We start from the raw sequence: 15162 nt of genomic DNA on the forward strand, positions 1-15162 counted from the left end.
TGGCCGCTTCCACTGCTGCCCAGCCAGACCTGAAGCACGATGCTGCTTCTGCACTTGCAGGTCTCAAAGCAGGGCTTAGAAATCAAGATTCCCTTGGCTAACTCTATGGCCATTCTTCACTGGTGGCATCAGACCTCGCAACATGACTTGGTGTCTGAGGAGCTTGTTGCCATCTTTGTGCCTGGCGATGCTGGCTACAGTCTGCGGTTGTTTTGTCTGTTGCATGTAGCCCGAGGAAGACTACGGTTGCAGCTAAGCTGAGGTCAGAATCGGGCTAAAGGCTCATTTAGTCGGGCAGGAGGTGTAGCCGAAGGAAAGCGGGCCTGCAGCTTGAAGTTTCCGGACCACAGGAGACATTTGTGCCTTGAAAAGCCCAGCATCATCGAGGGTGGAAGGAGCCTCGTCTCGCCCACCTCGTCGGTCCCTGCCCTGCTCAAAGCAGGGTCAGCCAGGGCAGGTGATATAGGGCCACATCCAGTTTGGAGCATCGCCAAGTGTGGAGACTTCGCAAGCTCTCTGTGGCACAAAGAAGCCACCAGCAGGCTGAGCTGGGGCCTCAGGCCCCAGGCCAGGTGTCTGGGGCCTCCAGCCCATGGGACAAGGAGGCCCACTGAGGCGCAGGCAGAGGCCGCCAGGCCCTGTCTCAGCTCTGTCAGGCCATCCCTGTCTCCACCTCTGTCTCAGCTCTGCCTGGTCCTGGCCACAGCCCTCGGTGCTCCAGACCTGCCCTCGACCTCCCCGTGGCCCTGCCTGGCCAGCACTGGGCTGCGTCTGAGCCTGCCTGCCAGCACTGGGCCTGATCCCCAGCCCGGCCTGGCCTGACATCTCAGCTTGCCCTCAGAGCCGCTGCCTCACCGGGCACTTGCTTGTCCCTCTGGGCTCTTGGCTGCGCCGTCTGCCTGCCCGGGACTGCCCGGCTGGCTATGGGACCCCCTTGTGCTCCCCGTCCCCAAGGGAGCAGCATGCCTGTGCTGCTCCCTGACACCGCTCTCTCACCACCCCCACAAGAGAAAATGTTTTTCCTTAGGCTGAGGTGGCATTCCCCCATTCCAGCTTTTGCCCACTTCTTCGCACCTTTCCCCTCGGTGGGCTACAAATCCATCAGATCCCTGTGGGAGCTGCAAAGCTTCCATGGCTACCAGAAGCTCAACCACCACCTTCTGCCCAGACCACCAGGAGGATTGCTCTAGAAAGGCGGGAAGAGTCTGGTAACTGATTATTAGCAGTAGCTCAGCGCTAGTCCCCGATCTGAGCACAATCATGGCTCAGGGCTCCCCAGAGGAAAAGGACACAGATGTGTGCTCCCTGTTGCAGACGTCTGCACGACTGATATTCCTTCAGAGCAAGGACAGAGAGAGACGTGTATCTAGTGGAGTGCCTCGAGGGTCAGTACCGGGGCCAGTATTATTCGGTATATTCATCAATGACTTGGATGAGGGAACTGAGTGCACTGTCAGCAAGTTTGCTGGTGACACCAAGCTGGGAGGGGTGGCTGACAGGCCAGAAGGCTGTGCTGCCATCCAACGAGACCTGGACAGGCTGGAGAGTTGGGCGGGGAAAAATTTAATGAAATATAACGAGGGAAAGTGCAGAGTCTTGCATCTGGGTAGGAACAACCCCAGGTTCCAGTATAGGTTGCGGAATGACCTAGTAGAGAGCAGCGTAGGAGAAAGGGACCTGGGGGTCCTGGTGAACAGGAGGATGACCGTGAGCCAGCGTTGTGCCCTTGTGGCCAAGAAGGCCAATGGCATCCTGGGGTGTATTAGAAGGGGGGTGGTTAGGAGGTCGAGAGAGGTTCTCCTCCCCCTCTACTCTGCCCTGGTGAGACCGCCTCTGGATTATTGTATCCAGTTCTGGGCCCCTCAGTTCAAGGACAGGGAACTGCTGGAGAGAGTCCAGCATAGGGCAACAAAGATGATGAAGGGAGTGGAGCATCTCCCTTAGGAGGAAAAGCTGAGGGAGCTGGGTCTCTTTAGTTTGGAGGAGACTGAGGGGAGACCTCATTAATGTTTCTAAATACGTGAAGGGTGAGTGTCACGAGGATGGAGCCAGGCTCTTCTCAGCGACAACCAATGATAAGACAAGGGGTAATGGGTTCAAACTGGAACACAAGAGGTTCCACTTAAATTTGAGAAGAAACTTCTTCTCAGTGAGGGTAACAGAACACTGGAACAGGCTGCCCAGGGAGGTAGTGGAGTCTCCTTCTCTGGAGACATTCAAAACCCTCCTGGACGCATTCCTGTCTAGCCTCATCTGGGCGTTCCTCCTCCAGCGGGGAGATTGGACTAGATGATCTTTTGAGGTCCCTTCCAATCCCTAACATTCTGTGCTCCTGTGATTCTGTTAAGTGCCCACATGGGTTGAGAGCCTGAGTGAGCCTTCAAAGATAGGACTGTCCCCATCCAAACCCGCGAGGTCCCAAGCGCTCCAGTTGGGCAGCAAAACGAAGACACGGACTAGACGACACAGTTTATTAAATAGCAAGCTGCAACAGAACAACTGGAACTAGATGCAGGGCAATGGCTGCACAAGGTGGAATGGAAAGGTTTGCAGGCTTCATTCCTGTCCCTTGTGTGCTCTCTGTTTCCTGGCAGCGACACTTCCTCTGCTCCAGCATCTTCTCATTGCTAATGGCGGAGGTTCAGCAGTGACTGGGGAAGCGTGGGAAAAGAAAAGGCTTTGTATTAGTTTTACAGCAGGCTGGGCCAAAGGCTGTACTGGGAAGTGGCTTCTGGAAGTACAGCACTAATGCGCAGATCCAGATACCAAAAACCGAACACTCAAATGTGTCAACAACAAAGCTACAGCCTGTGGGCTACAGCCACAAGTGGAAAATTGTGTTCCATGGAGATAGGGATCAACTCCTTGTGGTTTTTGCCTTGTTTCCTGGCCAGCTCTTTCTCCCATCTCTCTTTTAGACTGCTTTACTGGGCTGTGACCTACCGAGGGAGTCCCAAATGACTTCTGAGCCTAATCCTGGGTTCTGGACTGGCTCTCCCTGAGCCCCAGGCAAAGCGGAAAAACTTCTCGCAGGTCCTGGGTTGATCTTGCCTGCTGCACGTGTTGTTTCAACTGAATCTCCAGCTGTTGGGAAACGTCAACAACTTGTAGGCGGCAAACCAAAAGCAAGCCAAAGAGAGAGCTCTGAAGTTACTCACTTCTGTGGAAATCCGCAAGGTGGGAGGCCATCGAGACTGCATTTGTCACCTGCTGACAGAATGTTAAAATGTTTTAAAATCCCGGGCTATGATGACGACCCGCTCCGCTCTTCTCGCTTGGCGCCCCTGGGACTGCATCCTGCTTGGAGAGGCCATTGAGCTCAGCAGCCCTGCTGGGACTCCTGGCTCGTGGCTTTTAGCCATCAGGATAACTACATCCGTGTTCCTCAATGTCATCACCATCTAATGCTACAACGGCAGCAGGAGCATCAAGAGAATTCAATCAATTGCAAAATACAGCTAACAGATAATCAGCAACATGGAAAATAGTATAGGACGAGAATCATACAGGTTCCAGCAGAAAAAGGAATCACCTCCAGTCCACCAAACGAACCAGAGCTCACCTTTCTTCTTTGTTTACCAGCTTGCTGGGCCACCTCAGAACAGCTCTTCTTCATGTCTCTCTGGACACTGGGCTGGGACTCTCTCTTCCTCCCTGCGTATTCCATCACCTTTGTCTGAGATGCCTCCAGAAGCGTCTCCAAGCTGTACAGCAAATTAGTAAGGAAAGTGTGACATAAAGCAACAGTCGGTCTTTTTCACCTCCTCTTAGGTAAGCAGCACAGCCATGGCTTGCTTCATCTGTAATGCACTTGACAGGCCAGGAATTGCTGAGAGCAGCCAGCGCTCCAGTGCCACACATCACTTGGAGGGCTCAAAGTTCACCTGAAGAGAGGAAGAAAAGACTTCCTTCCCTCCCAGCAGAACTGCAGGCAGCCTGCATTTGCAAGGCCTCGTGTAACTTTCTAAAACCAGGGACTCGTGCAAAGAAGCGCCTTACAAGATGGAACATGAGGCTTGAATTTGCTCCCAAGCGGTTAGTATGTGCTGTTACGTTAAGAGTTCAGTAACGCTTGACTACTACTCAACGTGCTGGTTTTTTTAAATCACTAAAAAGCCATGCCTGGTAGGTTCTTCCTCCAGCGCGCCATTACTTCTCCGTGTTTTCTCCGGAAGCGCTTCCAACTGGCGTTTCTTCTCAGACGGCCTCTTCGATTCCCTGCTTTCGCTCCCACGCTTTCAAAATACAAAGATACTTCACACACAGAGCACAGGAACAGGATCCCTATGCAGAACGTCAGACAGATTTCTCCAAAGAAGTCAGGCCTTCAGGATGAAGCGCTCGGCACCACCACAGCCCAAGGAAAGTCTGCAGCTGAAGGTACCAAATGCCTCTCCACAGCCACTGTCTGAAGTGCTGCCTGAGGTCTCAACCTCACAAGTGTTCTAAAGCAGAACACAGCGAAGCCAGTCCCTGTCTGTCAAGTCCTTAACAAAGACGGCATTAGGTGGGACTAAAGTAGGACCGGCTGTAGTCTCATGGGGCAACTCTCAAAGCCAGAAAGCTGGGGAGTGAGGCAGCAGGACTTTCAGGGCAGCCTGTAGTCAGTAGAACAGATGAAATGGTCTCTCCCAGGCTCTTTGGGAAAACCTCTTCTTCAAATTTCCCCACCCAAATATGGACCTAGGCTCTGGTAGCTCGTGAAAAGGGAAGGTTCTGACTAGCTTACTGAGGCAGAGGCTTGCAGGTCTTTGTGAAGGGCCTCAATGGTCTTGGCTTGTTGCTGGGCTGTGGCTTCCAGCCTGGCCATTCCAACTTGGAGCCTGAAAAAGAAGTACAGGTCTTATCACAGAAGTCCGCAAGACCACAAATCCCAAAGGAAGAGTGTGATAGAACCTCATCTAAAACAAAAGCATCTTTGAAAACCATGTAGTACTATCTTGCCGGGATGCAGGAAGACAGTCCAGTTGTTTTCCCGCAATCGCAGAAAGCAAAGCCTTGCCCCACTGTGTGACTTCCTTACTGTTGCAGGCGTTCTTCCAGCTCTGGGATAGCCGCAGTTCCAGAAGATGTGACCAGAAGGCTCTGCAGGTTCCTGGAAGCTGTTAGCTCCCTCTCCTTATTCTCTATGGCATTCTCCAGGGACTCGGCATAACACTCGCTCCGGAGAAGCCGTTCTTGCAGTTCCTGCAGCTGTCAAACCAAAGCAAGAATCGCCAGCAGTCAGCTTAGGTTTGATAAAAAGGAGCGGACCCCCAACTAAGGCTCTGTTCCTCACTCTGGTTTGCAACAGAAAAGGCCTGGGCCCCTGCCAAGAGACAAGAGACAGGCTTTCTCCCTACCTGAGATTTAGAGCTGTCCAGTTCCTTCTGCAGCTGCAGTTTCTGTTCCTGCAGGCCCCTGCTGTAGCGCTTCTCGGCTTCAAGTGAAGCTTCTGCCAGGGAGTACTTTCTGAAAGTGTTGGCAAACTCCTGCTGCAGCCATGTGAACCGTCGCTAAAGAAACGGTGTTGCATGAGCATGGAGAAGTCAATAAGAAGATGACAACAGGACACATGCTTTTAGGCATGGGATCATATCATTAGATTGATCTTCAGCATGGCCAGCAGCTGGAGGGAGGTTGTTCTCCCCTTCTGCTCTGCTCTGCTCTTGTGAGCCCCACCTGGACTACTGCATCCAGCTCTTGGGTCCCCAGCATAAGGAAGACATGGGCCTGTTAGAGTGGGTCCAGAGGAGGGCCACAGAAATGATCAGAGGGTTGGAACCAGGGTGGTGGCACACTGGACCAGGCTGCCCAGAGAAGTTGTGGATGCCCCGTCTCTGGAATTGTCCAAGTCAGGCTGCACGGGGTGTTGAGCAACCTGATCTTTGGAAGATGTCCCTGCCCACAGCAGGGGCTTGGACCAAATGATCTTTAGAGGGCCTGTCCAACCCAAACCATTCTATGCTTCTATGACTCAGTGAATTCAAAGATGAGAGATTTTGGCCACCACCAGCAGGCATCTGCTGGCACCTTTCTCAGCTGAGCACACCCAAACTATCCGCAGCTCATCATGAAGCTTTCTCTTTCCTAATACACAGAAAAGGCTTCCGTATTTTCCTCCTCAGAACAGAGGCTGAGAGGCTGTGCCACCGGCTTTTTTCTAACCGACTGTTTTCCCTCTTTATGCAGCACTTCTGCTTCACAACGGGAACAGAATGAGGTCCGAAATAGACTTCAGGTCCCAATTCAAAAACTGCCTCTCAGCAGCACTCCTAAAGGAACTCCGTAGCAAGAACAGGCCTCCTGACACTGACAGGCTTGCTTTACAGATATCTGCATCAGGCCCTAAGAGTCACCTGACTGTCGCCTTGACAATCGGTTTGTGTCGAAGCCTCCTTCTTGAGCGGAAGCTCTTCTCTCTCCAGCGCACAAACCTGAGCGAGCAAGAGCACAGACCGACAGACAGTGAGGAAAGGCATCTGCAGCAACCCTGCAGCATCACGCTGCGTTTCAGCAGCTGGGCTTAAGAAGCGTAACAATTATGTTAGCTCAGGAAGACAAAGCACCTCATCCAAAGAAGAGGAGTCAAAATCTTCTTCTTCTTGTGCTGCTCCTGCAGCTGGCAACACATCTACAAAGAGGTAAAAAGCGCCACGCTGCTGGGAGTGCTTATTTCACTCTGCTATTCCCCATCCGCTTCAATCCAGAGAAGCTTACAAAGGGAACCATTTAGTCCGTCAGGAAATTACCATTGTGGCGCTCCTCTGCAACAGGCCGCGCACACGCTCCTTGTTGGTTTGCAGCTGGAAGCAGCACGGCATCCAACAGTTCCGTTAGACCTTCAGAATCCGTCTGTGTAAATATAAAGATACGCGTTAGAACTGCCACTTCCAAAGAAGGGCAATGAAGCTGGTGGAGGGTCGAGAGAGCAAGTCCTCTGAGGAGCAGCTGAGGGAATCAGGGCTGTTATTCAGAAGATAAGGAGGCCAAGGGGAGACCTTATCGTTCCCTACAACTACCAGAAAGGAGGTTGTGGCGAGGTTGGTGTCAGTCTCTTTTGCCCAATGTGCAGTAATAGGACAAGAAGAAAGAGTCTTATGTTGTTCCAGGAAAGGTTTAGATAGGATATTGGGAAAAATTTCTTCACTGAAAGAGTAATCAAGCACTGCAGCAGGCTGCCCAGGGAAGCCGTTGAGTTACCCTTCAACCATACGCTTGGACTCGATGACCTTAAGGCTCTATTCTGACCTAAGCGATGCTAGGATTCTACCTCAGAATCAAAAGGGGAGTCATCGTCTTCTTCTTGTGCTGCTCCTGCTGCTGGCAACACACCTACAAAGAGGTAAAAAGCGCCACGCTGCAGAGAGTGCTTCTTTCAATCTGCTTTCCCCCACCCGCTTCACTCCAGAGAAGGCTACAAAGGGAACCATTTGGTCTGTCAGGAAATTACCGTTGTGGCGCTCCTCTGCGACAGGCTGCGCACACGCTCCTTGTTGCTTTGCAGGTGGAAGCAGCATGACAGCTGACACTTCTGTCGGACCCTCAGAATCCGTCTGTGTAAATATAAAGATACATGTTAAACCTGGCACTTCCAAAGAAGGGCAATGAAGCTGGTGGAGGGTCTAGAGAAGAAGTCCTGTGAGGGGCAGCTGAGGGAAGCAGGGCTATTCAGTGAGGAGATAAGGAGGCCGAGGAGAGACCTTATCGTTCCCTACAACTACCAGAATGAAGGTTGTGGCGAGGTGGGTGTCGGTCTCTTTTGCCAAATATGCAGTAATAGGACAAGAAGAAAGAGCCTTATGTTGCTCCAGGAGAGGTTTAGATGGGTTATCGGGAAAAGTTTCTTCACTGAAAGAGGTATCGAGCACTGCAGCAGGCTGCCCAGGGAAGTGGTTGAGTCACCCTTCAACCATACGCTTGGACTCGATGATCTTAAGGCTCTATTCCAACCTAAGTGATGCTAGGATTCTACCTCAGAATCAAAAGGGGAGTCGTCGTCGTCTTCTTCTTGTGCTGCTCCTGCTGCTGGCAACACACCTACAAAGAGGTAAGAAGCACCACGCTGCTGTGAGCGCTTATTTCAATCTGCTTTTCCCCATCCACTTCACTCCAGAGAAGCTTACAAAGGGAACCATTTAGTCTGTCAGGAAATTACCATTGTGGCACTCCTCCTCCTCGACAGGCTGCACACACACTCCTTGTTGCTTTGCAGATGGAAGCAGCACGGAATCCAACAGTTCCATTGCATCTTCAGAATCCGTCTGTGTAAATTAAAAGACATGCGTTAGAAGTGACACAGACTCCTTCTCGAAGATCTTAAGGGTCTGTTTCAACCTAAGTGATGCTGGGTTTCCAAGCCTGAGTCAGAAGCAGCAGCAGAAGGTAAAGAGCCAAAAAGTAAGCACGCCCAGCCGGGCCCCACCTTCAGAGAAGGTACCTCAAAATCAGACAGGGAATCAAAATCTTCCTCTTGCTGTGCTCCAGCTTCTGGCAAGGCACCTTCAAAGGAAATAAGAGGCACGATGCAGTTGTGAGTGCTTATTTTACTGTGCCTTCTCCCATCCCATGGGCCCTGCCTTTAACAAAGGGTTCTCATTCCCCTTCAGGCCACAGCGATTTGTCCTCATCACCTCCTCCACGGTGGGAGATCCTACCTGCTCCAATCTGCGCAGGTGCTCCCAGGGGAGGGGCAGCAGTCGTCCCAGAGGAAGAGATCTCAGGTACTGCTGCACCTCCTGTGCCTCCTACAGAGCATTCTCCTGTCCTTTTACTTCTTGCGTATTCCTCCAGGATCTTAGAAAGACTATATACAAAAAGGAAGGAAACGAAATTGGTGAACGTACCCCCATACTTGCATACGCTCTCTACTGGAAGTGCAACAGCCATTCTGGAGCCATCGTACACATATTCAGAACCAGGTGCGAAAGGTAACACACACACACGCGCACACACACACACGTACACAGAACTGACTGCAGTCCTGTTGCAGACTGAAGTACTCACTACAGGCATGTTCACAGTACAGGTGCCTGTTCCTGTTGATGGGGTAATTCACCCCTGCTGGCTACAGTCTCATGTTATAAACCCCTCTCTTCTCCATTTTGGGGGCCAGCGAGACTGACATCTAACTACAAGGCTTCTACCTCAGTGGGATGCTATACTAATGCTGCAGCCACTCTTCACGCCAAGCTGGGGTAACGTCTCCTGAAACTCCTTCCGGACTTTGAAGGGTTTCAGAAATTCCCATCCTTATTCTGAGGCCCCGAGAGTGTAGAGAGCTCCTAAGTGGGATGCCAAGAGGCCAACAAAGATTGCGGTTGCATTCCAAGCACTGCAGGGGTTAACTACATTGCACAGGTGTCATGTTCTAACAACCCTGGCAGAGGGGCAGTTGGGGCTCTGGAGAGAGACCACTTTCAGGGTTGCTTCATAAGCAGAAGTAAAAACAAAACAAAAAACCCCAAAGAAACAAGAAAACAGTAAAAACATGCTCCAGGCCAAGGCTGCTACGCAAAACGGTGCATTAGCACAAGACTGCTACTGTGCCAGAAGCCTGCAGCGAAGGAACCAACCGCTTGTTTTGCTAGAGCAATCGTCAAGCATGCTTTGTTCCGAAAGCCGTGGGTTTTTACTCCATGGAAGGAGATGCATCAGAAGATGTCACTGAGCCCAGCTTCAGAAAAGGTCTCAACACCCCATTCAAGCAAAAAGGGCTGTACATCAGCGCGGACATGCTGACAATGCAGCTGCTCTAACAAGGATGTCAAACACTTACCCAGAAGTAAACTGATCGAGATAACCCATATCTGTGAAGTCATCCTTGCCGTGATGAGAAAGAACAGCACCATGCTGAAGAAGAAGCCGTGCTACATTCGTATTCCCAGCATAAGCGGCAATCTTAAGAGTGGTCCTAAAGCGTCCAAGAAACCATAGGAAATAGATCAGCTTCTGCAGACATTGACTTGCCCTTACTTGACTCCTCCTTTGCTCCTCAAACAATTCGTTTCCCCTCCTACAGGCAGAGTGAAATTACAGCAAAACGTGTGGATGCGTCGGACAATTGAGTGTGGTGGGACCTCAGGAGGCCTCCAGGCCAAGCGTCTCCCCAGAGCAGACTCAGGAGGTCTGTGTGTGTGTGTGCCTGTGTGCATGCGTGCATGTGTGTGCACGCTCACGCGCACGTGTGCGTGTGTTGGCACCACAGCCAACGCTTTCTTGCAGTCCTCAGTGCAGAGATCATCCCCTGAGGTAAGAGAGCAGCAGAGTGTGGGTCTGCTTTCCCAAGTGGCACAGAACGAGCTCCTTCTGGGCAGCTCCTGGTTCTTTTTCAAAGCTCATTCCTATAGCTCCCAACAATCCAATCGGAACAATGCTCAGGAGTCCCACGCACGCTTTTGACAAAACTTCACCTTTGACACTTATCTCGAGCATTCACGTCAGCTCCGTTTTGAAGGAGGAACTCAACCATCTCTTCACGGCGCTCGATGATTGCAACGGCAAGAGGAGTATATCCCAACTGAAAGGAGAAATCGTCTCCCTTAGAAGAACACAGGAAAGTCAAGCGAGTTTGGGGAAGAGAAGCCTTACCCAAAGCCCAAGCTTACGTCATTCCGAGCATCAATATGGGCATTGTGCTCGAGTAAGAGCTCCACCATCGATTTGCTGGGCATGACAGCAGCCATGTGAAGGGCAGTGTTGCCACCAGCACCTTTGTGGTTGGGGTTGGCGCCGTGCTCCAGCAGAGCAGTCACGCAGTCTTTGTGCTGATGCTGTACTGCCTGGAAACAAGCCACAAGGGAGGAGTAACTTCCAACATGGACATTTCTCTCTCTCACAACTCCTGCATCTTTGCGACACGGGAAAGTACGAGCGTCTTCTAAGATTACGTAATATATGCTCCTTCCCCACTGACTGCAACATACCTGTTTCTACGCAGGCCTACGTAAAGAATCCCGCGAGGCAGGTATCGCTCAGTGCATCACTGACAAGCCCCACGTACAACAGCCTAACGTATTCCACGTACCAGCATCAGCGGCGTTTTCTTAAACATGCCACGAGGGTTTAGCTTGCACTTCTTGCCTGCCAGAAATCGAACGACATCTGCATGGCCGTTCGCACAAGCAAGATGCAGAGGCGTCCTAGAAATTAAATACAGCCAGTTAACACAGACAAGACAGCTGAAGACATTGTTTCGGGCTGCGGTGCCCACCGCCTAGGGCCACAAGGCTCAACTGCCAAAAAGGAAGCCAAAAGCCAGCTTTCTCGTGCCAGAGCCGGTGGCAGCACTTGCACACCCAAAGCCTGGGGCTGGCTAGGCACAATCCTCAGCACATCTGCTGAGCCAGGAGGCATCTCCTAAGCTGTGTCAATGAAGCTGCACGAACGGACTCCTGTGCCCAGGCACTGGTCCCTGCCTCCAGCCAGGCCTGCCCGGCCACCCAGCACAGCAAAGGACATGGCGTCTTGGCAGCCTGGAGCTTCTGGAGGCCACGTAAGTCTACGGAGACCGTGGAGTCTGCGTAAGCTCCTGGCTTTGCCCCCGGCGAGTCCTGCACCGGATGTGTCCTAGAGACAGGGGAGATGGGATTTCTAGCAGCAACGGGAAGCTGTGCCCTGTGGCTCTGCGGCTCCATGTACCGCTCAAGCAAGACCGGCAACAGTCAGGCAAGAGGAAAGGAGCCGTCTCTGCTTGCACAAAGGCCTGCGGAGCTCCACAGAAGGGTCACTACAGGGAGCAGGCTGGCAGAGCAGGCAGAGTGGCGCATCCGCTGGCCCCTGTCCCAGCTCGGGCGGCCCTCCGGTACGGGCAGCGCTGTGGAGCCGGCCTGTCCCTAGGGTGCTTGCGATCGTGCTGGGCTTCGCTGGCTCTTCCAGCCAGGGCACGTGGATCTTCGCTACGGGCACTGCCCGCTCCTTACTGCTTGTTGGCGTCCCGCGAGTTGATGCGGAATCTCTTCCGCCACCAGATTCCTTGCAGCCGGGCGAGGTCGCCGCTGGCGGCCGCGCTGTGCAGCCCGCCCCGGCCCTTCTCCCGGATCTCCGAGGCCCCGGCGGTGCTGGGTGCGCAAGCGCTGTCGGACGGCGGCCGCTCCCGCGCGCTCCTGAGCAATGCCATGAAGCACTGCATGCTTCGCGGCGACGAGGGCACAGCCCGCTCCGGGGTGAGCAGCCGCAGGAGGCGCCCGGTGGACTCTGCCGAGCCCCGGGAGAGCAAGGAGAGGAGGCGCGGAGAGGGCAAGTGAAGCCCAGAACCGAGCCCCTCGTGGACAGTTGTAGAGGGCGCGGAGAGGGCAAGTGAAGCCCAGAACCGAGCCCCGGGCGGACAGTTGTAGAGGGAGCGGAGAGGGCAAGAGCAGCCCAGAACCGAGCCCCGGGCGGACAGTTGTAGAGGGCGTTGAGAAGGCGAGAAGAGCCGAGAAGAGGCGAGTCCCGAGCGGGTCGCAGCTCCCGACGCTCCGAGCCACACACGCGCTGCCGGTCCCGCTGTGGCGGCGACAGCACTGAGCGCCGGCGCCTGCAGGGGGCGGCTTCACAGCGGCAGCTCGGGGCGTCACAGCCGGAGGGACGGGGGCGTCACCGCGGGAGGGACGGGGGCGTCACCGCGGGCGGGGGGACGCCGGCCCCGGGCGAGCGGGCTGCGGCTCCGGCGTTGGGGCTCCCGCGGGGCCGGGCGGCCGGGAAGTGCCTTTGCCAATGCGCCATTTGCACAGCTGCGGTTCAGGAGCCCAATTCGCTGCCGTGTGCAGACTGTTGAAGGATGCGTCCGTCTGCGTCGGGCGCGGTTCTGGGGGAGAATACGGCGGGGGTGGCCACAGACGGGGCTGCTGAGGAAGCGCTGAGCGCGCAGCAAAGCTTCGCCCTGTCCCACTGTTGCTAGACAGCCCAAAAGACCTGACCATGAGGCCTACTCAAAAGTTCATATTCGACTTATAATAAATGAGAAGTCCAGCAGTAATTAAGGTCCAATTCTAGAGCCAAATCTCTCCCGGAATTGAGAAGCCAACCGTGGACAAAGGCCTTCTGAGCTCCATGGAAGTGTCACTACAGGGAGCAGGCTGGCAGAGCAGGGCAGAGCAGGGCTGAGTGGAGCATCTGCCCGCTCCACCATAAGGGTGGCCTGCGGGGGGGTGGGTGGCCGGAGGCGGCGGCAGAGGCTGTAGCACCCTTGCCTCGGCAGCTCTGTGTTATCCCTCAGCACACGGTCACGGAGCCTGGCGATGCAGGTCCCCAAAAGTGGAGCTGAAGGCAGCCAGCACTTCTCTCGGGTGGGCAGGGACCTCTGGAGGTCAGCTCTCACTGTCACTCGTAGTGACAGCCCCTCGGTCCTACTGTGAATGTACATCCTGCTGGTTTGAGGCACGTGTTTGCGTGGCCAGATTTCCTCCAGTGAGCTCTTCTGCAAGGCTGCTGAGCTCCTGTGACCCAGAAGAGAATGTGCCTCAGCTGCTCTGTGCGTGGTGCTGGGCACGTGAAGCACGTGACCCCTGCCCAGAAACCAAGGGGGCAGAAGAGGGCCAGAAGGACAGCAAGGAAAGAGCTGGGGAGCTGCAGGCCTGCTCCATGGGCTGAAGTGCTGGCAGAGCAGCCCGGGGACCACAGCTGGTCCTGCTGGTTGGCTCCTTTTTGCCGGCGCGTAAGGGTAGCTGTGCTCCAGCAGGCTGCAAGCAGACAAGTGGCTTCTGAGCCGAAATAAAGCCTCACAAAATAAATCTTTAACTTTTTTTTTTTTTTTAGATCAGTGTAATTCACAGACACTTTGTTTTCTTCTTTCCGACAAGAAACAGAAATTTCACAACTGCAAAACTCTGTAGCAAGCTAAACAAGATGTCTTTCTAAGTCCAATTTGCTTCTAGATATTGACAAAAATCCATATTTAAACTTATTTTTATTTCTAAAGAAGATAGAGCCTCTAAAAACAGAGGTTTTATTACCTCTGGGTAAATACTGGTGATATTTCCCAAATCATTTGTATAATTTATACCCACATCTCATGGATATGCTTGTAAATCTATTCCTAGTTGCTATAAACACCAATGTAGACTTGAAAATGTATCCTGTATGCACACACTAGTTCTGAAAATGTTTCTAGCCTGTGTATTTTACCACAAAGCACTTCTCAGTCTTTCAGTGGTCAAAAATCCCTAAGCTTCTGAAGTTCTTCAAGAAAAAAAAATGTACATTCATACAGTTGCTGGCTGCAGAGTGCATTCATATTCATGAAAACACTTCTGGCACGTTTAACGTTAGGTTTGTTCTTAAAGCTAGTTTGTGTTAATGGTATTGTAGCATTTTTATTAAATGTAAGCATGTTTCTTAATGTTTTTTTGAACTGAGGTCAGGATCAGAGTTCCTTAAATACTACAAATAACTGAAATTTTTAAATATACCTTCCATTGCTATTCTGCAATAGTCATTTGCAATCAGTGATTTCCACGAATGTATCTTCTGGTAAATTTAACTTGATGCATTATTTAGAATACTCTCAAAAGATTTCAAATACTATCACTGCAAATATCTGTTTTGAAGACTAGAATTGCGTTTATGCAGAAACAAAATAAAAACTATAGTTAGAAACTGATTTGATTTCTGCGAATGTAAAAGCATCAAGGAGCAGAGAAAAGCAGGTTGTCATGGCTTGATGAGCCCACACAGCAGGTTTTTTGAAACTCAAAATGATTTTCAACTGTACACCTGTGCAGAAGAATTCAATTCTATAACGTTAATGAGTCCAATCACGTTGACATGAGAAGAGAACTTATCTATAAGTCGAAGCAATTTTGCACAGCGATAAGTGCTTAGTCCTCCAAGTTCAGACTATAGCTCTGCTACTGAAAACTTCAACATTTAGATAAACACAACTATGATATTTCTAAAGCAGTATGCCCAGTATTACTGTTTAGGGAGAGTTTTAGGAATTGATTTTTTACATGTAAGTACATACATGCAAATTTAGATGTAATAATTATTAACATTGGTAGTAGTGGTAATTAAGCGACTAAAATCTAGTTCCGATGGAAAATTTCCATTCAGTTACTCTTTGCCTAAAAGTACACTTTCAACTGAATTCAGTCTTCTCATTGGTTTCCTGTTCCTGCCCATACCCAATACTCAGTGTGAGAAATACTTGTGATATAATTTGTTTTGCATCAATTCAGTTTTCTCATGTTGCATTAAAATGTT

The 15162-nt window shown here is 51.8% G+C and overlaps 1 protein-coding gene across 1 annotated transcript; it reads right to left on the reverse strand.

Moving 5' to 3' along the window:
* Window positions 1-2914: 2914 nt before the first annotated feature.
* LOC135985023 (ankyrin repeat domain-containing protein 20B-like) lies at window positions 2915-12684 on the reverse strand. Its single transcript, XM_065627971.1, has 20 exons — window positions 12560-12684; window positions 12291-12496; window positions 11901-12174; window positions 11367-11547; window positions 11006-11194; window positions 10587-10760; window positions 10392-10498; window positions 9758-9892; window positions 8637-8785; window positions 8405-8481; window positions 7433-7535; window positions 6549-6613; window positions 6339-6416; window positions 5343-5495; window positions 5024-5193; window positions 4730-4823; window positions 4123-4235; window positions 3563-3704; window positions 3159-3207; window positions 2915-3084 (listed from the first exon to the last, which is right to left on the reverse strand). Exons 1-20 carry the CDS (start codon window positions 12682-12684, stop codon window positions 2915-2917), a joined length of 2754 nt encoding a protein of 917 aa, XP_065484043.1.
* Window positions 12685-15162: the final 2478 nt, after the last annotated feature.

This window comes from Caloenas nicobarica, chromosome 1, assembly GCF_036013445.1.
Source record: "Caloenas nicobarica isolate bCalNic1 chromosome 1, bCalNic1.hap1, whole genome shotgun sequence".
NCBI lineage: Eukaryota > Metazoa > Chordata > Aves > Columbiformes > Columbidae > Caloenas > Caloenas nicobarica.

Excerpts from the sequence above, each read along its gene's own strand:
- LOC135985023 (XM_065627971.1), bottom strand. The coding sequence starts at position 12,684 with ATGGCGCATTGGCAAAGGCACTTCCCGGCCGCCCGGCCCCGCGGGAGC. Across the intron at positions 10,761-11,005 it reads AGAAAACGCCGCTGATGCTG|GCAGTACAGCATCAGCACAA; the intron begins GTACGTGGAATA and ends GCTTGTTTCCAG. Across the intron at positions 6,417-6,548 it reads ACTCCTCTTCTTTGGATGAG|GTTTGTGCGCTGGAGAGAGA; the intron begins GTGCTTTGTCTT and ends TTGCTCGCTCAG.